The sequence below is a fragment of the Mus pahari genome, chromosome 20, assembly GCF_900095145.1.
Source record: "Mus pahari chromosome 20, PAHARI_EIJ_v1.1, whole genome shotgun sequence".
Taxonomy (NCBI): domain Eukaryota; kingdom Metazoa; phylum Chordata; class Mammalia; order Rodentia; family Muridae; genus Mus; species Mus pahari.
The window spans coordinates 48,928,975-48,950,154 of record NC_034609.1 but is presented as its reverse complement, the minus strand read 5'-3'; the positions used below and the strand labels follow the sequence as shown (position 1 = coordinate 48,950,154).

The 21,180-nt window shown below is 48.9% G+C and overlaps 1 protein-coding gene across 3 annotated transcripts in view; it reads left to right on the top strand.

Annotated features, from left to right (window-relative positions):
* The window catches only part of Pcnx2 (pecanex 2), a 144,075-nt gene that overhangs the window by 20,676 nt on the left and 102,219 nt on the right, over positions 1 to 21,180 (top strand). For all 3 annotated transcript variants that reach the window (XM_021220388.1, XM_029532669.1, XM_029532670.1), the window contains exons 6-12: positions 785 to 932; positions 1,754 to 1,899; positions 4,114 to 4,207; positions 13,588 to 13,723; positions 16,683 to 16,828; positions 18,670 to 18,823; positions 18,932 to 18,964. In XM_021220388.1, coding sequence (XP_021076047.1) covers positions 785 to 932; positions 1,754 to 1,899; positions 4,114 to 4,207; positions 13,588 to 13,723; positions 16,683 to 16,828; positions 18,670 to 18,823; positions 18,932 to 18,964 — 857 coding nt within the window. The remainder of the gene's footprint in view (positions 1 to 784; positions 933 to 1,753; positions 1,900 to 4,113; positions 4,208 to 13,587; positions 13,724 to 16,682; positions 16,829 to 18,669; positions 18,824 to 18,931; positions 18,965 to 21,180) is intronic.

Below are 21,180 nucleotides of genomic sequence, written 5' to 3'. Positions count from 1 at the left end.
TCTCTCTCTCTCTCTTTTCAAGACAGGGTTTCTCTAGCTCTGGCTGTCCTGGAACTCACTCTGTAGACCAGGCTGGCCTCAAACTCAGAAATCCGCCTGTCTCTGCCTCCCAAGTGTTGGGATTAAAGGCATGCGCCACCACGCCTGGCTCAGCCTGCTCTCTTATAGAACCAAGACTACCAGCCCAGAGATGGCACCACCCACAAGGGGACCTCCCCCTCTTGATCACTAATTGAGGAAATGCCTTGCAGCTGGATCTCGTGGAGGCATTTCCCCAATTGAAGCTCCTTTCTCTGTGATAACTCCAGCCTATGTCAAGTTGACACAAAACTTGCCAGTACACTTAGTAAAGAAATATCTGTTTAGAAACTTGCCTTTCCTTCCTTCTCTCTTCCTCCTCTCCTGCTTCCTCTCTCCCTCCCCTCCCCCCTTTTCTCTGTCATTTGACACAGAATCTCACTATATAAGCCAGGCTAGACTCAAACTCCTGCGGTTCCTCCTGCCTCTGTCTCTTGTGTGCACTACCCCACCCAGGTCATTTGGAGTTTGGTTATTTGCTTTATTTGGAGGCAGAGCCTTACTCTGTAGACCCTGCTGGGCTGGAACTCATAGCTGTCCTCCTGTCTCAGCCTGCCAAGTTCTGGGATAATTGGCCTAGCCACCAGGCGTGAGTCTCCATTCTTTTCATTTCAGGGCTGTTAGTTTATTCCCTGAGCACTCAGATGGATTGGATGGATTGGGATGGATTTCCCTCAGTATTAACATGGAAGGTCATATCTTCCAGGTCATGCCTCCCCAGGGACCAAGGAGGAAGCTGTGGAGAATGAAAAACCCAGCAGACGTGATCCCAAGCCAGGAAAGCCAGACTTGCCGAGCCAAGACCCTGCAAATGATAGCCCGGTGTTCACACAGCCTGCCAAGTCCACAGCCCTGTAAGGAGGATTTGGTCTCTTAGCACTGAGCATAGTGGGACAGTTCTTCCTAAGGTGCTTCTTGTCATGTTTTGGGGGAGGGTAGAGGAAAAGTCCTACTGGTGTGTGTGTGTGTGTGTGTGTGTGTGTGTGTGTGTATGTGTGTGTGTAGGCCAGATGTTGAACATCTCCTCAGCAGTTCTCCATCTCTCACTGAACTTGGAGCTTACTGGTTTAGCTACACAAGCTGACCACAGCGCAGGGATCCATCCCCCTGTCTCCTCTCCAGCCCTGGAATATCCCCCAGTGCTTGGCTTTGGTTCACATGGGTCGTAGGGACCTGGACACAGGTTTTCACACTTCCGTGGTGAACAGTTTACCACTGAGTCATCTCCCCAGCCCCTCACCATCTGTCTTAGTTTGGGTCACTACTGTTGTGATTTAACACCATGGCCAACCAAAAATCAACTTGTAGAGGAAAGGGTTCATTTCATTCCCTGTTCCATATAATAATAGTTCATCATCACAGGGAGTCAGGGCAGAAACTCAAGCAGGTCAGGATCCTAGAGGCTAGAGCTGATGCAGAAGCCACAACAGGGTCCTGCTTACTGGCTTGCTCCTCATGGCTTGCTGGCTCAGCCTGCTTTCTTAGAGAACCCAAGGACCACCCGCCCTTCCCCACCAATCACTAATTTATAACATGCCCCACAGGTTCACCTGCAGCCAGGACTCTTGGAGGCGTTTCCTCAGTTGAGGTTTCCTCCTCTCTGACGACTCTAGCTTGTGTTAAGTTGACATAAAACTACCCAGGACCCATCCTTAAAGCGTTCATGTGTGTTAAGTTTCCAGGGCAGCCGGCAAAGGCACATCATCTACAGAGTGACTTCCCAACAAGATAGCTCGGTGCTGCAGGTCATCAGTGGGCCAGAAACATCAGTGCAGGAGGAGATGTCCCTGGACGCTATGCATGTTTTCATCGATGAACACGGTAAGTCCTTGTTCCATAGAGCAAGAAGGACAGCCATGGCTGTCCCTGGGCTCTGCTTGGTCCTTGGTCAAGTGTTAGATATTATACCAGGCAGACAGACCTGGGATTGCTTGGTCACATGCTCGAGAGGTTTCTCTCCTTCCTGCCTGGCATGTGCTGTGCTCACTGTACTAACAGCATGTTACTCACCCTTTATGTCTTATCTCCAAGGAGAACTGTTTGGGCAAACTTTAGATTTAACCAGGTGCACATAGACTTTTGCTCTTTCAAAACTTTATCCTTCATTTATTTTATGTAGCTTAGGCAAGCTTCCAACCAACACTGTAGCTCAGATTGACCCTGAACTTCTGATGTCCCAGCCTTCCTGAGTGCTGGGGTGGCAGGTGTATGTGAATTCGCTTGCCTTATGTGGTCCTGGCTCGGAAACCAGGGCTCTGTGTGTGCTAGGTGAGCTCTCTACCCAGTTAGCTGATCTCTGGGCTCTATTTTTTTTTTCTTTCTTAAGACCCATTCCCTTACTTCCATCTCCACTGTTACAGTAGTTATTTCTTGTCTTGTAATAATCTACTAATGATATTTTCCCTCCCAAGGGGAGACTTCAGCAGGGCATGGGCCCAGTGCCCTGTACGTATGTATTAGATATCTGTTAGATATCTGATCCTCGTAGCTTTCCCAGGTACCTTCATATAATAATGATTTAGAGTAGTTACATGAGGAGTCACCAACCAAATGATAAGAGTCCTAGAACCAGGGGCAAGGGACATGGGCTCTGGTTGTTCTGGGATGGGTCTTGGTTAACCTCCTTTTGAATCTTTTAAGTTATTTTTCAGTCAGTATTCAAAGTAGCAGTTTCCTTATGGGGTTTTGACAGTGGTTTAGTTCTGGTCAGCTCTCCCCCATCTCCCCGCCCCCATCCTCTGTGAACCCTTCCATCCTACAGAATTTTCCTTCTACTCTGAAATCCCCGGTGCTCTGTTACCCTCCCCACCTCCCTCGATGCCTCGTTTTTTCATCCTCTCCTGGGCCCTTTCCAGGTTCTGGGTCTTTATATACGCTCACACCAACATAAACACAAATGTATACAAGTTGGAAAGGAGAAGCTAGGACCCTAGCACAGGCTGTGAGAAAGAAAGCCTGTGCTGTTTGTCTGTCTGCGTGGCCCCAGCCCATTGTCAAGTTCCTGAGTACGCCAGAGGATTCTGACTTCTGTGACCTTTCCTAGCCTTTCTAGCTCATTATCTCATGAGTCTGCAGAGCTGAGAACAGTCTTCCTGTCAGCAGGTCAGAAGCTGGGGATATAGTTCAGTGGCAGAGTGTGAGCCTACCACATGTAAAACACACACACGCACACACACACACACCACACTCCACAAAACAAAATGAATTCTGGGGGTTGAGACCAGGCCTTGGCTGTGGTTTGCTGAGGGATAATTGCATTTCGTAGGCCCCAGGGGAAGGTGACCCTTGAGACGAGGAAACTGCGTTAGAACAGGAGCTGATTTCCATACCTCAGTATCTCAGACCCTCCACCAGAGCTAACCTAGCCTTGCAAATAAATCCCACCTTCTTTTTCTTCCTTACCAGCCTGACACCCCGTCAAGACCACACTAGCTCACCTCCTCTGAGGCAGCCTGGACCCTGACCTCCAGCTAGACTACATTCCTAATGAGCCTCTTTTTACTAGGTTAGATTCCCAGAACCTCTTAACCAAACCTATAATCCCAGTGTTTAAGTTAGCAGGAGGATTAGGAGTTCAAGGCCAGCCCGAGCTACCTGAGAAAATACTAGTTATAGTAGCCCATGCCTGAAATTCCAGCAGAAGGCTGAGGCAGGAGGATTAATAGTTCCAGGACAGCTTGGACACCACAGGGAGAGAAAAAATAATAATAAAGAAAAGCAGGAAAAAAACGTGGATTGAGGATCTAACAGAATAATACCGATAATTCGGTAAGTAGGTCAACCGCGGTGAGGTGACTAGTGGTCACCGTGGGGATCATCAGGTAAACAAGCAGATTATTTTTTCTTAGTGACTTGCTTTAAATGTCATTCTTCTTTGCTAAATAAAGTTCTGTTTCAAGTGTCAGACAGAGCAAAACAAACCCCGTCACTCTGCAAACAGCCTGACAGGGCTGCCTTTAACTTGAAGGCAGTAGAAGTGAGCCCGTGCTTCACAGATGGGGTGATACTCTCTGCTCCAATCTCGTGATTTCGCAGGGGAAGTCAGATCCTGTTACTTAAAGTCTGGAAATCAGAGGGAAGGCTCCTCTCAGCATCCACCCTTGAACCCCGACGGTGTGTCTCATGCCAGGTGAGTGGGCTTCGCCTCCAGGTCTGGGATCCTGGACAGTCCTGGGATCCAGGCTCCCCCCCCCCAGGGGAGTGCGGAGCTTGGGGTGGAGCAAAGGTGTTTATTTGTAGCAGTCAGGGCAGAGTTTTGTGAGAAATGAAAATATGACATTATAGAAAACCCAGCAGAACCATTTTTGTGGTCGTGGCCCTGGTGGAAGATGAACAGGATGTGTAGGTGGAGACAGGGAGGGGACCTGTATGAGGGAACCTGGGCCCAGCAGCTTGAGAGCTCAGCTTTCCAGAGGTCGGTACAGTGTCTGCCCCCGGGGCCCACTTGAAATGTGGGTGCTTCTTGTTTACAGGCTGCACTACAGGTAGCTGGACTAGACGTCTTTTCTGTTTAATTGAAAATGTGTTGTACAGCAACTAGTTCCTAGTTGTGTAAGTTCCACTGGTAATGAACCAACCTGAAGAGCTGCATAACCGCCCCAAAGTGCACAAGGCCAGCTGTTCGGCTCACCAGCTGTGAAGTAGGTCTAAGGGAGGTTACCCAGACTTAGAGACTCTGTATGGTCGGCGTCTGAATGGGTGAGCTTCCGTTGCTTGCTGTAAATGTGGAGGTAAATATGTTATATGGAGTGTATTAGAACTGCACGTGTGTTTGAAGAATTACAGGGACTACTGTGGCATAATTGGCATGTCGTGGGCTTCCCATGCGGAGACTATAAATGGTGTTTTAAGAACCTGGGGGTGTGGCTCCAGGGGTAAGACTGAGTTGAAGCCCTCCATTTATCTTCAGTGCTGCATAAACAGAGCATGCTGTGATCCTGTAATCCTGTAATCCTAGCCCTTGGGAGGCAGTAGAGGTGAGAGGACCTGAAGTCCAAGGCTACTCTTAGCTGCAGAGACATGCTGAAGACAGCCTGAGCTACTTGAGACCTGGTCTCAAACAAAACAAAATCTAACTCCTGCGGTCTCATGCTGCTGGAGCCCTGAGGGTTTTTTTTTTTCCATAGGTGTGTTGGGGGATTTTCAGGGAGCCTAAAAAGAAGGACACCATTTTCCTCGTCATGTAGCCACCTCTGGAATGTTCTCTGGTTGATGTTATGACCCCATCACCAATTCTCACCTGATCAAAAATGTCAGTGCCTGGAGGTCTTTCCTCCCTGCCGCACCATCCTTCCCACTCTACTCAAACCCAGTCTGTCCTGCAGAGACAGTCTGTGTTTACCTCCTCCCGTCTCATGTGCACGAAGTGGGCTTCCCCAGCCAGAGACAAGCAAGCAGACACTCGAAAGGAAAGGCCTGCATCCACCACTCAATGCTCGAGATAGCGCATGCCGTGACTGCAATTTGTGAGTGTCATCTAGGACAGTGGCTTTCTCAGATGATGCCTTCAATGGCAGGGGGACATAGGGCTGGAACTGCCACATCCTCCTCCCAGAGGCAGGGTGGCACATTCTTCTGCTAAATTCAGAACAAACAGAAACCTCTTATTTTATCCCAGAGTAAAGTAATGAGTTTTGCTTTTGTTTATTTCCTCTGAATAAATATACCCTACTTTCTTACCACACACACATGCACACACACATGTATTCACACGTGAATGAACATACATGTACATACACATATATATACACTCACTCACATGTATACACATGTGAGTGAACACATGCACATATGTGTGTACACATGTGTACACATGCACATATACATATCCATGTATACACATATGTATACTCACACGAATGCACACATGTGTACACACATGCACACAAGTAAACACATGAAAATGCACACACATGCACATATATGTACACACATGCACACATATGTGCACATACATATGCATGCTTACACACATACACATATATACTCACATGAAGGCACATACACACATGTACACAAACACACACACATGTAAACACATGAAAACACACACATGCACATGTATATACATGCACACATATGTACATATATGCACATATACATATGCATGCATACACACTCACATGAATGCACATAAATGCACACACATGTACATACACATGTGCACATGTAAACACATGCAAATGCACACACATGTACACACATGCACACATATGCATGCATGCATGCAAACACACTCTTGTACAGCATTCAGGACCGTGCTCACTGCGGAGGTCACTCCACGGTGTCAGGTTTCTTCTGGCTAGAAAAGGAGGACAAAGTTCATGCTTATTTTCCTGGCAGTCAACCCCTGGCATTTCCTGGCATCTGGCTAGGAGGAAGCCCGTTCTCAGCAGGTGCACTGTACCTGTTTGTGAAGTGGGCATCTAAGAGCATGGTGTTCCCCTAGCAGCCTGTGATCCAACACCTTGGCACCTAAGGCAGCTTTGGCGTGTGTACTTAATATTCTGTCTCTAGCTCTTAAGGCTGTTAAGTTCTGAAGCCTCCACCCACAGCTAATGCAAATGTTGAATTTGAGATTGGAAGGGAGCCTGGTCAGGACTCCATGAGCACACCATAGAAGGTACTGGAAGAAAAACCCTCTAAGGTGACCTCAGTGGCTGGGAGCACCTCCAACTAGCGTGTAAAACTGCTGGATCCCATTACTGGCTGGAAGGTGACTTTCGTCCGTTGTGAGGCCTGGTCTTCACGGAACTGTTTTATGTCCCAGATGCTCTGCTCTGAATGGGGACTTGTAACTTCCATGTCTCTTTGGGGAATTCCTGGAGGAAGCCGAGAGAGGAAGTTCATTTCCCTTCCTGCCCCATACTCCCAAACACTGTGAGACCAGCAGCCCCCTCCCCCCACCCACCCACCGCAGAGGCTCACAGAGCACCCTGAGTCACACACTAGCTGTTCTTCAATCGGGCGCCTTTGGGAAGGATATCTGACTGTGCTCCGCTCTCCCCAGAAACCTGAATCGCAGCATCTCCGGGGGCTGCTGGGAAACGCTGCCTGACAGTAAATCCGCTTCGTGTTTAACTGACCAGAACTCAGGACTGATTTACTAGTTCAGAGCCCAAAGTGAGCTGATCTGCCTGAAAACTGATCTGGATGTAGGTCGTCAGTCCAGGAAGTGGAAGACGTTGCCCAGAAGGTTAACAAATCTTCAGAGTTGAAATGATTCTCACTGCCCGTCAGACATCCATTACTCCTTTATAGGCTTTGTAACTAAAGTCCCACTCTCCACCCTACTGTGTGTGTGCACGTGTGCATGTGTGTGGTATGTGTGTGTGGTGTGTGTGTGCACACATGCATACAAGTGTGTGCGTATATAGGCCAGAAGGGATCTTTAAATCTCACTTGAGACAGAGTTTCTCATTGGCCTGGAGTTCTCCTAGCAGGCCAGACTGGTTGGTGAACCCCAGGAACACACACCTGTCTCCATTTCCTCAGTGTTGGGATTACAAGCTCACCTCAACATACTTCACCATGTGGGTTCTGGGATCAAAAACCAGGTCCCCAAACTTGCAGGGCAAGCACTTCATTGACTGAGCCGTTGCTTGGTTTTGGTTTGGTTTGGCTTGGTTTTTGAAACATATAGCCCAGGATGGTCTTGAACTTTGATTCTTCCTGCCTCTGTTTCCAGTTTCTGGGCTACACCACTAAGCTAGAGTAAAAGTTTCTGCTCTCTGTTCCATGAAAATTTCTACTTTGTCTACAAATTTTCCAAGTAATAACATTGGTGTTCTCCTTCGAAAGACCCAAACCTTGAAGTTAACACTGCTCCCACATCACCCCTCAGGGGCCGTCCGTCCACCTTGTATTTCCTTTTTTGAGACAGGGCTTCTCACTGAGACCTGAGCCTCTCCAAGTAGGCTGGGCTTCCCGGCCAGTGTGTGCCACAGAACCACCTTCCTCTGCCTCCCGAGTGCTGACACACCACTCCTGACTTTTGTATGTGGGTTCTGGGCCTCACACCCAGGTTCTTGTGAGTGTGTGGCAAGCGATGTATCGACCAAGCCGTCTCCTCAGACCGTAGCCACGTCTTTTAAGGGAGCAGCACCTGGCTTCTGAAGATGGGAAGCAGGCAGAGGCATTCCAGAAACTATCACCCGATGTTTGCTTTATTCCAAGGAAGTGAAGACCTCGAGTTTGGAAGGACAGGGTTGGGGACAGCTGTGGTGAGATTGATGGGTGCTCAGAACAGGGAGATGTGGGGCCCCTCAGTGAACCCCACCAATTGCCCTTTTTGACAGCTCTCTTTGAGGCTATTAATCCTCAGGCAAAGAGCTGTGTCACTGTTGGCTTGAAGGAGAGATAAGTGTTTGCTGAATCAGGGTTAGAGACTTGAAAATTCTTGCCTGCTTTGATCACACAGAGCGGGAGGGATGGTCCCAGAGCGGGCCTTCCTGTGGTTTCTCCCACACCCTCTCTGGTTTCTCAGTCTTTGTTGATCTCTCCTCCTTCTGGACTGGTCCTCATCCCAGGGTCTCACTCAGACACATGGTTAAGAGATGCTGTTTCTCTCTAGGTCCAGAGATCTTGGAATTTTATTCCAAGAGGAATCTAAGGCTTTGTGGCTGCACACACCCCCGGCTGCCACATGAGGGCACTCTCCATCCATTTGATTTCCCTCTGTGGCCTCTCAGAGGCTTTCCCTCCTTTGTGCTGTCTTATGAAAGGGGAGTTGATCCCACATCAAAGTTGGCTCCCTGTTAGAAACCTCCCTCCCATCCCCCATCAGACTGCTGTCCTTTAGTGTCCTCTACAACCAGTGAGCCTGCTACACTAACTTCTGTCCTAAGGCGTCCCTCCCCGTCCCCTTCCCTCCCATCCCACAGTGGGTCGGGAGCCTCGGGAAGGACAGGCAGAAGAGGTACAGTCTTCAGGGGGCAGAAAACACTTGTTTTAAAATCTGGTGAGGATGGGGAATTTCCAGCGATACTTTCTCTGTCACTGGGAGAAAGCAGCACCGGCCTTGGATTGTTCTGTGATCTCTTGCAGCCTCCGAAGATGGGTAGGATGCTAGGGCCAGTGGAGCACAGGGACTCTAACCCCTTTCTGTTTACCCCAGACCCAGCCCTGTCCCACCCAGCCCAGCAGAGATGCTAGTGTGGAACAGAGCCTCATCCTGTGTAACCCAGATTAGCCTCAGACTTCCAGCTATCCCCCTGCCTCAGCCACCCAAATGCTGGAATTCCAGGTTGGAGCCACGGGGGGGGGGGGGGGGCAGCTCAGCTTCAGCCTTTTTGTTCCCTTCCAGGGCTGGCTTGTTCCTGTCACCCCTACACCACCAACCTCCCCCCTCATGTTTCTCTGAATGCTTCATCCCCTGCTTTTACCCTGAGGAGAACTAGTTGACCTGAGACCAACCCAGCCTCAGGCTGATGGAGACCTACCTGGTGGTGTCACTGAAAAGGTCATTCCAGAGAGTGGGCTCTCTCCATCCCTCAGATGTTTCAGAGGAGGTGGGAACATCCCTTGACATCCCTAATAAACAGTCCTGGAATAATGCTTATTAATGCAGCAGGGAGCACTGGTCTCACGATCCTTTAATGCTGCAGCCGCCACAGCCTAGAGGAAGAAGATAGGCCCTGGAGGAGCAGCTCCATTTGAGGTACAGTCTTGCTAATCACACGCTTGCCCCTTCCAGGCTGCCCAGGAGCCAGCAGAGGTGACAGTGTGTGCTTGTGATAAGGACCGAGCCAAAGCGAGTGAAAGAGGTTCCTTGAAAGGGAGGCTGATCTGTTGCGTGAGTCTTTGTTAGATAGTGATGAATGAATGCTGGACCTTCTTCACCGTTGCAGTCGGAGCCAAGGCATTATCTATGGGAAGGCTGGCAGCCATCTTGCTACCTAACAGACTCAGGCCAAGTTCCCCATCAAGAGCCAACAGCGAGACCAGAACCTCTTACTTGTTGTGCCTGATGTAGAGGCTCCATCAGGACATTCTGTCTAGTCGGTTCTAGTTCCTACACCCCTGGGAAGGAAACGCCTCTCTCTCTCTCTCACAGGTATAGAACCAAGGCGGCAAAACCGTGTGCTCTAAGCTGAGGTAGTCAGCAATACAGCAGTGGTTTAGATCCATCTCTGTTTAGGACGTATTATTTTGCAATTAGAAGCATGCTTGCTAGTGTGCAGGAACCGAGCCCAGGAGTCGTGCCTCCTTGGAGTCCCGCATCTTGGCAGGAAGCAGCAGCAGGCGTGTATCTACAAGACCTGTTTCTGGCACCTCCTGTAGCAATCAGCAGGAGAGGGTCCGTATACCTCCAGCTCCCCGGATGCGGTGTGGTCCCCTCTCCTGCCCATCTGTCAGCGTGACCTCCCTCACCTGAAATGTAGCTTAGCTAGTTTCTTGGCTTCCACGCAGCTCCTCACACGGCAAACTTCCGAGTCTCTGTCCTGTCCTATCAGGGAGCTTCCCGTTTTGATCTTGTCTCACTACAAGGTTCCGGAGCTGTGCCACTCAGTGCTGTCCTTGTAAACCAGCAGAGTCGTAGTGAAAAGCTGTCCTGATAAATCCGGTGGGCCACTCCATGGGTGGAAGGCGTGATGAGCTAATCGGCAAGGAGAGCGTTCCTGAGGGAGCAGACATTCCGAATAACATAGAGTGCTAGTGAGCCGTCCTCATTGCTGTGACCAAGGACCTGACGGCAGAGAGTTGACAGGGGGAGGATTGACTCCACCTCATGGTATCAGAGGGAACCAACTGTCCATCATGTTAGGTAGGGTAGAAAGTACAGAAGTGGTCTTCACTTTCTAGTAGGCCAGGAAACAGTCTGGATTCCAAGCAGGCCTGGACTATAACCTTCAAGTTCCACCACCCCCAGGGTCTCACTTCCTCCAGCAAAGGCTCCACCTCCCAAAGGTTTCACAACCCCCCAAAAACAGCGCCACCATCTGGAGAGCAAGTGTCCAAACACATGAGTCTTTGAGGGATCCATTTAATATCCAAACTATAAGAGATGGGCTAGTGTTTCAGAGCACATTCTGCTCTCGGAGATGAACTGAGTTTCATTCCCAGACCATGAACTCGGGTTTAGAGTTTTGGGGTTTTGTCTTGTTGTCTTACCCAGTCTGCACCTGGCATGGTTCTTTGTAAGAAAGGCTCCATTGAATCATCCCTAGTCACAAATTGTGAGTGTGTGTGTGTGTGTGTGTGTGTGTGTGTGTGTGTGTGTGTGTGAAACCAAGTGAACACAGAAGTCAGGAGATAAGAAGGGAAGGGTCATGGGAGTATAATGAGCAGTAGAAGTTAGAAGTCAGATCACTTAAAGGTTAAAGGTCGGATCACATTGTGACACACCGGTTCCCCCTATTAACACAATCTACACTGCAGGCTACCTAAGTCTCAGCTCAGAATGGGTTAAACAGGAGGAAACACATTATCTTGGAAAGTAAGACATTTTGGCCGGGGTAATGGCTAGCCCATAAGCGCTAGCCACACAGTCTGAATCCCACCCCCAAATTCACATAGAAAAGCTGGGCACAGTGACAGCGCTGGGGATGGTAGACCATGGGGCTGGCCAGCCAGCTAGCCTAGATGGACTGCCAAGTTTCAGGTCAAAAGTGAGGGACCTTGTCTGAAAAATTAAGTCGGAAAGGGGCCGGCGAGATGGCTGACAGAGCGCGTCATGCAGTTGGAGACTTGAGACCTCTCCCTGCAACTCTCAGAAATACAGAAGGCTAATGTGGAGTTCCTCCACTAATAAAATAATGAAGGTGGATGTCACCTGAAGAAGAACACCCAAGGTTGACCTCTGCTTCCACAAGACTGCATACGCATGTGAATAAGTGTGAGAACATGCACATGTGCACACATGTCTACACACACACACATACTCCTCACATACAGGAGACAAGTTGCTTCTGAGTATGCTGGGTCCAAGGTGGGTTAATCCAGAGGCTCAGTGCTCTCTGTGTTCAAGGACCTAGCTGGTCCCTCGGCTCTTTATTCCTCTGATCTGTCTCTCATGGTGGCAAAGTGACTGCTAAAGGTGCTTCTTAGTCATTGTCATCTAAAACCCAGAGAAAGTCAGCCCATTGCTTTTATTTTATTTCATAAGAATTAGAAAAGCTTGTTCATAAACTTCCCTGTCCCTAGGTGACTCCTTAGAACTGTGTTTTATATCCAGTCCCAAACCAAGTACTGGCTGGACCAGTGGATGATGGGACCAGTCTTGTGACTAGGGCCAAGGGTGGACAGAGTCTCTCTCGAATCACTGACACACCTGGGTTAGCATGCAGTCTTAGCTACTGGGTAAAGTGGGGCTATGTTAGTAGAAATTCGCTTAGAACAACCCTGAGTTAAGCAGACCAGTAGAAGTCTCCTAAGCATGTAAGCACCTAAGCCACATGGAGTGTGCCTGAAGAGAAGATGGCTCATCCAATCAGAGCGCTTGCTGCTCTTGCAAGGATCTGCGTATACTTCCCGGCACCCCACAACTGCCTATAGCTCTTGGGGATCAGTCATCCTCTTCTGGCCTCAGTAGGTACTGCACACACACAGTACACATAAACAGGCCCATGAGCATACACACACAAATATACACATACATACATGCATGCATGCATATACACACATATAAGTAAAAATTAATTTAAAAGCTAAAAGAGCCAGTACTGCAGATATTCAAAGAGCTGTATTAAGTCTCGTCAACCCACGTATGATTTAAGATAGACACTTAAGCTGGTTGACAAAGGCCACTTGTCCAAGGACCGTCTGGCTACCACAAGCATCTTCTTGTATGTAAGTGTGCTCTCTTGCTTTGGGGTGTCTGGGGTGATGCTGACAGAGTACTTGAGTTGGGGATCCAGCAGAATGATGTAGTTCCTTTTCCCATTACTGTGATCACACACCCAGCAAAAGCAACTGGAGGAAGGAAGGGGTTCCCCTTGCTCACAGGTTGAGGGTGTGCTCCATCGTGGTGAGGTGGGTGTGGCTGGGAAGCATCCAAAGTCAGGAAGCAGAGAGCATTGTGGTCCTCCCACCTCTTCGATTATTTAGTCCAAGGCGTTAAGGATCATGCACCATTCAGGGTAGGTCTGCCTGCCTCCATCGCCCCAATCTAGAAACTTCCTCTCAGACCTACCCAGAGGCATGTCTCTTGGGCAGTTCTGTAAGCTGCCAAATTCACAATCCTTGTCATCATTATACAGGTTCTCATTACTGCTTCTTCTGGTTGGGGTCTGTGAACTTCCAAGTCTACCTGTATCCATCACTGTTGTCACATTAGTGTCCAGAAAATCAGAGCTGAGCACCATCTGTGTCTGGGCCGAGGGCTGTAGGCTTTGCACCTGTAACCAGCCTCACACGCAGAATGTTAAACTCTTTGTTGAGACTTAAGGATCAGGACCCAGTCCATCCCTTCCTATGCTGCACATCCCTGTCTCCTTGGGTTTCTGTGTAATAAATAGATGTGTCCTAATGCAAGCTGGTCAACACAGGGTTGTTTTCCCCTGTTCTCAGAGAGATTCTTCTCAGCTCCTCCAGCACCACCACTACAGGAAGTCCAGACCCATCCTCAGGGGACCCTGCAGTCAGTGCCCTTCAACAACAACTGTTACTCATGGTGGCTCGGAGGACGCAGTCGGAAACACCACGGGTATGTGTGTACCAGTGTTGCTGTTCATGGCTGCTGTAGAAGCTCCGGGTCTTCTTAATAATGTGTGTGTATATGTGCATGTGTGCATGTATGTGTGTATATGTGTGTGTGCCTATATGTGTGTATACATGTGTGTATACATGATATACACATACGTGTTCATATTAGTGGATGTATATGTGGATGCAGGTACACATATGTACATGTATGTATGCAAGTATACATGTGTGTTTGGAGTCTGGAGGATAGTCTCAGATGTCTACTGGAGTCCTACTGTATCCCCTGCCCAGCAGCTCCTGAGTATTGTACTAAGGACAGGATGGTTTCCCTTTTCTTTGCCTTGTGTATGCATCAGTACTTTATGTGCAGGATAACTTCCTGGTCCTTGAGCTAAGTTAACAAGTTCTGCCAAGAAGGTAGAGCCTGCTCATGCCCAGGGCTCTGCAAGGGTCTATACACCAGCGAGGGAGCGTCAGTGTCATGCTGAACACATACCAGGTTCTTGGACATCAGTCACTGTCCTTAAAGTTGTAGATTACAATTCCCAAACTCACCCAGGGTGTGTGTGTGCATGAGTGTGTGTGTGTGTGTGTGTGTGTGTGTGTGTGTGAGTGTGTGAGAGTATGTATGCATGAGTGTGTATATGTGGGAGTGTGTGTATGTGAGTGAGTATGAATGTGTGTGTGAGTGTGTGTATGAGTGTGTGTGCATGTGTGAGTGTGTGTGTGTGTGTGTGTGTGTGTGTGTGTGTGCGCGCTGTCAGCATGTGGGTTCTAGCACAGGCTGACATGTTTTTAGGGTGTTTTGTTGTTGTTCGTGGTGGTGGTTTTTGGTTTTGTTTTTTTAATGTCTCTCTTGCTTTGGACTTTGATCTGTGTGAGTTCTTTGAGACACACATCAAAGCTCCACTCTTGCAGATTAAAGTGTATTTCTGTTTCTGCTGGGTGTGCGGAGATGCTTTAAGGTAAATTCTCTGAGGGATTTGGAGCATCCATGTAGTGTGACTGAGGGAGGCAAAACAGCAGGGGCGGGAGGAGGGGACTCGTGGTCCCGAAGTCTCAGAGCCTCAGGTCCCTGTCACTCCACCCCCAGCCTGAGGCAGGCAGTCTTCTATGCAGCCCCTTGGGTGAGGGGGGGGGGGGGCTGACTGCAGGGTAGTTTTAATTCATCTGAATGCTGGGATCCCAGACTGCAGAGATGGCTGTTGGTGGACACCTCACCATCTGCTTGGCCTTCTGTTCTGAACTCTAGTTCCTCATCAGGTCACCTCCTGGTCCCCTCACTATTGGTCACCGACCTCCTCCACTTCCTGCATCATCTTTAAGTTTGTCTAGATGTGCCGGATTCTGAAGAATTAGAACACACTCAAATACAAGCAGACACACACACATGCACACACACACACATGCACACACACACACATGCACACACACACACACGCACACACACACATGCACACAAAGAGGCACACATTCAAGGGCACACATACACACACAAGTGTTGGCGCACATGCATGCTCATGTGTGCAGAGGCCAGAGGCCAACATCTGCTGTAGTTGGTCAATCATTCTCCACTTTAGTTTTTGAAGCAGGGTCTCTGTGGCCTGGTGCTCACCAAGAAATCTAAACTGGCTGGTGTGTCAGCCTTAGCCATCCATCTGCACTCCCCAGGGCTGGGGTACAGTCACACACCGTCACGACTGGCTTTTTACAGATGCTCTGGGGAGCAGACTTGGGTCTCATGCCTGAGTATCGAGCACTTCGTGAGCTGTTGTTCCCACTTGCTCTGCCCTTGGGGCAGACTTTGTCAGTGACCTGGTGACCTCAATAAACGCCTCTGCATTTGGAGTAAAACTTGGATACTGACTTCAGTGGTATATTTAATAGAAGTTAAAAGTGAAACCATTTGAAATATTCCCTTGGACTCTGGTCTTACATGATAATTACTTCCCAAGAGCACCTTGTCTGATGAGCAGAATTGTTTTCAGTGGTGAATACCAGGGTTTCAGTGATCGCATCTTCATGGAACCTGTGTGATTTCAACAATTATTCTTTCCTCAGACTGGCCCTTTCAGAATATGTTGGTTTAGGAATCTGACCATCTGGTTTTGCTTCATATATTGTTTCAGTAGTAGTGTTGAACCCAGGGCTTCGAGCATGCTAGGCGGGTTCTCTACCACTAAACTCTATCTCTAGGCTTTGTATTTTAAAAGATTGTGTGTGTGTGTGTGTGTGTGTGCGTGTGTGTGTGTGTGTGTGAGATATGTATATGTGTGTCTATTGTGTGCCTGTGTGTGTGCTTGTGTGTGTGGCATGTGTGTGCTTATGTGTTTGCCTGTGTGAGTGTGCCTGTGTGTGGTATATTTGTGTGTGCATGTGTGTTGTGTGTGGCGTGTGTGTGTACATGTGTATGTTGTGTGTGTGCTTGTGTGTTTGTCTGTGTATGCTGTGTATGTGCCTGTATGTAGTATGTATGTGTGTGGTGTGTATGTGTATGCTTGTATGTGCACATGTGTTGTATGTGTGCATGTGTGTGTGTTGTGTGCCTGCGTGAGTGTGTATGTTGTGTGTGGTATATGTGCATGCATACATGTGTGAGTGTGTGCATGTGTGTGTGTGTGTTCATGCATGTACACATGCGTGGTGTGTGTGTGCATGTGTGTTCTGTGTGTGTGTGTGTGTGTGAGTGTTAACACCTGCATAAATTTATGTGTACTGCATGCATGAAGAAGCCTGCAGAGTATATCAGAGCCCAGAATATGGAGGTCCAGATGATTGTGGGCCTCCATGTGAGTGCTGAGAGCTGACCCCGCATCCTCTGCAAGAGCAGACAGCACTTTCAACCGCCGAGCCATCCCTCCAGGCCTTGTGTTTTTAAACTTTGAGGTATCTTTGTGACTTTGAGGTATCGTAGTGACTCTCATTCTGCCTTTGGTCTGTTTTGTTTCTGATGTGTGAAGCACGTCAGCCAGGATCTGGAAGACTCATCACGCTCTTCAGCACAAGGGAAGTTTAACCGAGAGCAGTTTTACAAATTCATCATCTTCCCTGGGAAATGGATTAAAGTCTGGTATGACCGGCTCACTTTGTTGGCGTTGCTGGATCGGTAAGCTGTCGGGCATGTGGAGGTGTGGCCAGAAGACAAGGGAGGTTACCAGTGAGCATGCTCAAATGCTCCTAAAATGTGCCTTGCTGCTTGCTGGGGTTCCCCAGGATACTTCCAGCTCATACCCCACTTTGCTGTGAACCCAGTGACTTAGACATTGAATCTCACAGTTACTGGGGGAGCCCATGAGGGAGTACTGTGGGTTAGGGTGCAGGTTGGCCTGGGGGAGAGTCTGCTTTGGTGTGCTCATGCCCTGCCCTGTTTTGGTAGGAATACTTTCAGTTTCATCAGCAGGAGATCTTCTTCCACCAACTGTGGCCCTGGGAGGGAGGGGTGGTGACATGGCTCAGATGCTCAGCTGTCCCCTGCCTGGACTCCGGCTTCTCCCTTCAATCCACTGTTCACTGATTTGATGTTGCCCTTTCTGCCCTTCCCTCCCTTTTACCCCCTCTTATTAGTGTCCCTAAATAAAACACTTTGTGGCTGGAGATACAGAATCTCTGGTGAGAAAGACAGGCTTAGGGTGGGGGTTTCCTGTTTGTGGCTCCCCTGTCTGAAGGTGCAGAGGAGAATATTAGGGTTTTCAGAGAGGCTGTGACTCTGGTGGGAACTGGTTTTAAAGTGGATGGTAGAATCTCCAATGCTCACACAGCAGGGTCTGTTCAGAGCTTGGTGCCAGCCTGTGGGACAGTGGCAGGACCGCTGAGCCGCCGTCTGTCCCACAGTGACTACTTGTTACGATAATGGTGCAGTCGTGTCTTAAATGGTGTGATCACATGCGGAAAAACGATGGTCTTGCAAAATTACAGCAGTAAATTTCAGCCCCCCACGCCCCAGTCAGGGAATAGCATTGTAACCGCTTTGCTAACAATGCCATGTTACCCTGGGGCATTCGTAGGAGAGGAACATCGATTCTGTGACTCGCAATGCACGATAATGCACTCGGCTAGATGAGGCTTAAAAGCTACAGCTGTGTTAACCTCACTTATAAAACAACAAATCTCTTTGCGCGTGCGCATGCGCGCGCATGTGCACACACACACACACACACACACACACATACCTCTGCCACAGTACAGCGTAGGACTCCTACAGGCTTCGTGTCTGACTTCACAGGGCTCATGTTCTGTTGGGGACAACAGAAAACTTGTAAGGAACGAAGCGGTCCTTCCTGTTGTAGACCCCATCCCACCTTAATTGGTTGACTCGTTTCCTCAGCCTCTTCTTTGGCGATGCTCTAAATATCCCTTTACATTTCCACACCACCCTAATAAGACCCACTAATAAGACCTCACATCTGGAGGAGTCCCCTCTGCATCTTCCATCTCATGTGGAGGACTCCAACACAAAATCAGCCTGGAAGACAGTATGGCCGCAGCTCACCCAGCTAGGTTCCCTGTACTGTCTGGGAGTCACATCTCCCTCTGAAGCTTCCTGCTCCTGAAACTGAACATCCAGACGCCAGAAGTGATCAGTCTGGAAACGATTACCCAGGTGCCAATGCTGGCAGGAGCCTATGTAGCTCTGAGACATTCCAGGCTCCGGTTGGGACCACTGGTTGCCTCGCAAGCCTGGTGCGAGTGCCCGAGGAAGTCAGTGTGACCGGGTTTCAGTTATTCCAAGAACAAACACCTAGGGCAGCAATCAGGAGTTTGTATAAACAGCACAAGAATAAATCGATGCCCAGCACAGCCTCTGTGCTCAGTGTTGGTTCAGGGCTGGACCAGCTCAGCCCCTCTGCTCAGTGCAGTGCCAGTCTGTCAATGAGCATGGGAACGCTTGCACTGATACCAGTGTGGGCATACAGGTCTCACTCTCTGCTTCCTTGTATATTTGCACAGAACTGAAGATGTGAAGGAGAACATGGTAGCAGTTCTGCTCAGTGTTCTGGTTTCTCTCCTGGGCTTTCTGACACTGAATCGTGGCTTCTGCAGAGACTTATGGGTCCTGCTCTTCTGCTTGGTCATGGCCAGCTGCCAGTACTCCCTGCTCAAGGCAAGAACCCATCCTCTGTGTGTGTGTGTGTGTGTGTGTGTGTGTGTACTGTCACTAGTATAGCCTTACAATCATGGGGTAACGCAGGTCCTCTGGTTTGTGTTTTAGAGCGTCCAGCCTGACCCCGCCTCACCAATACACGTAAGTGTCTAAGTACTGGCCTGTATCCTGTCTCGTCTGCTTGCATTGAAAACGGGCTGATGCCAGCGTCTATCCAGAGGGTCAAATCTGCATCTGTGTCTGTATCTTGAATACAGGAGTAGAAGCGGTGGATGGATACCCGCGTGCATGGCGCTAAGCTCTGGCTGGATCTAAGCGCATGGTGCGTTGGCATTGGCGAAGGGGAGGGTGTCTCAGGCATGGGGTGGACCCTGTGTGACAGGTCACTTTCGTTCCCTGGGCTCTTATGAGAGAAGGCACAGCAGCTTGATTGGATGGTCTGCAGACTTGGCTGTCTGCTGCCCTGCCTTTGTTTCCCATGGACCCACTTGACTATCCGGGGCTGAGCATATCGGTGCTATTCTATGTGCCTGGGTTTCCTTATGTGCAAATAGAGCTGGCTAATGTTAGTGGGGATTGAATGTAAATCATTAAATAGTGCATGTAAATTGCTTCGAGCGGTGGCTGGCACCTGGCAATGCTCCTCAAGCACTTAGTATGTAGTCATAAACTTCATATTTGAAATTCCTATTATATATACATATATACATATATGCATATATATTTGGGGTAAGTTATAATTTGGCCATGTATACATAGTGTAATGATTAAATCAATTATTTTGTGTATCATATCACATACTTTTTTTCTGATGAGAATATTTATGGTGTGATACATTTCAGCCATTTTCAAGAACATTCAATGTCATGGTTGATGATAGCCACCACCGTCACTGTGCCTTGTAATAGATCTACGAAGCGCGCTGATCCCACGTGCCTGACTCTGTGTACCCTTGTCCCAGCACTCCCTGACCCCCTCCTCTGCTCCCCAGCCCCCACCACCACCACCACCACCACTCTGGTCATGTTGTCTGTGGGTCAGACTTTGTTCTACTCCATAGAAAGTGAGGCCATGCAGTACTCTTTGGGATGTGGGTGCTGGAAATCCAACTCAGGTCCTCTGGCAGAGCAGCAAATGTTCTTAACTGCTGAATGTTCTTTCTAGCTTCTACTTTGTGTGTGTGTGTGTGTGTGTGTGTGTGTGCACATGCCATTGCCCGTGCCCTCGTGCATACCTATGCTTGCACAGGTGCATATGCCACACTACCATGTATGGCAAGATCAGAGAGGACCATGAAGGTGTTAGTCCTCATCTTCTGCTTTATTTGGGGCAGGTCATCTCTGTAGTTTCCTCTGCTGTATATGACAGGGTGGCTGACCCGTGAACTTCTGCAGCTTCTCCTGTCTGCTGCTTATCTCCTTAAAAATGTCCTTTGCTTACAAACACTCCTGCTACATATCCATCTTTTGTGTGGGCTCTGGTGGTTCCAACTCAGGTCCTCCGCTTGCAAGGCGAGTGCTTTCCTGCTTGGACTATTTTGAGAACTTCCCACCTTCATTAATGTCAGTACCACAATCGGCCACAAGGGGTCGCTCTCTCCATGTCCTCACCAAGACTTATTGCCCCTTTTGGGATAAAGGCCACTGTAACAGGTGTGAGTTCATGTCCCACTGTGGCTTTCTTTGTTATGAACCGGCATGGAAACTCTGTGTATGAAGCCTGTCTGCTATTGCTCCTTGGCTTCAGATGCCCTGGTACCTTTATCCCGACAACCTGGATTCTAATGTATATGAGACTCTGGGCTTACCCAGACCAACCTGTCGGTGGCCCAGTATCTTTTGACCAGCTCCTACTACACATATTCTCCTGACCCTGATGCCCCAGTAGCCTTGGGTGCTGTGGGTCAGGGTCCACTGTGCAGGTTCCAGCTGTAGCCATGAACTTTGGCGCTTCTGTGTTCAGTCATCCTTCCTGCCTCTGTCACATTAAGCCCTTCCACCGCCCGACTGTGGACTCTGAAGAAGCTCTCCAATGACAGAAAACTGTCTTCCCATTATTATGCATTTAAAAAAATGTATTCGGGGTTTAGGACTGATTTTTAATCTATACCAGCTCGTCGTGATTAAGAAAATGTTCTAACTGGTGGCTGTGTGCTGGCAGATGCTGTTAAATCCCTCCGTCCCCTGTAATCAGTTTGCATGTGATACATCATTCATCCTAGCATCAAGCAGCATTGTGGCTACAGCGTTAAGATGTAGTGTTGGGAGCCCCCTAGAAAGCGGGGCAGGTGTGTGCTCTGAGGTTTGCTGCAACCCATCTCAGGCGCACCAGCATCTTCTCCCTGGTACCTCTTCCCT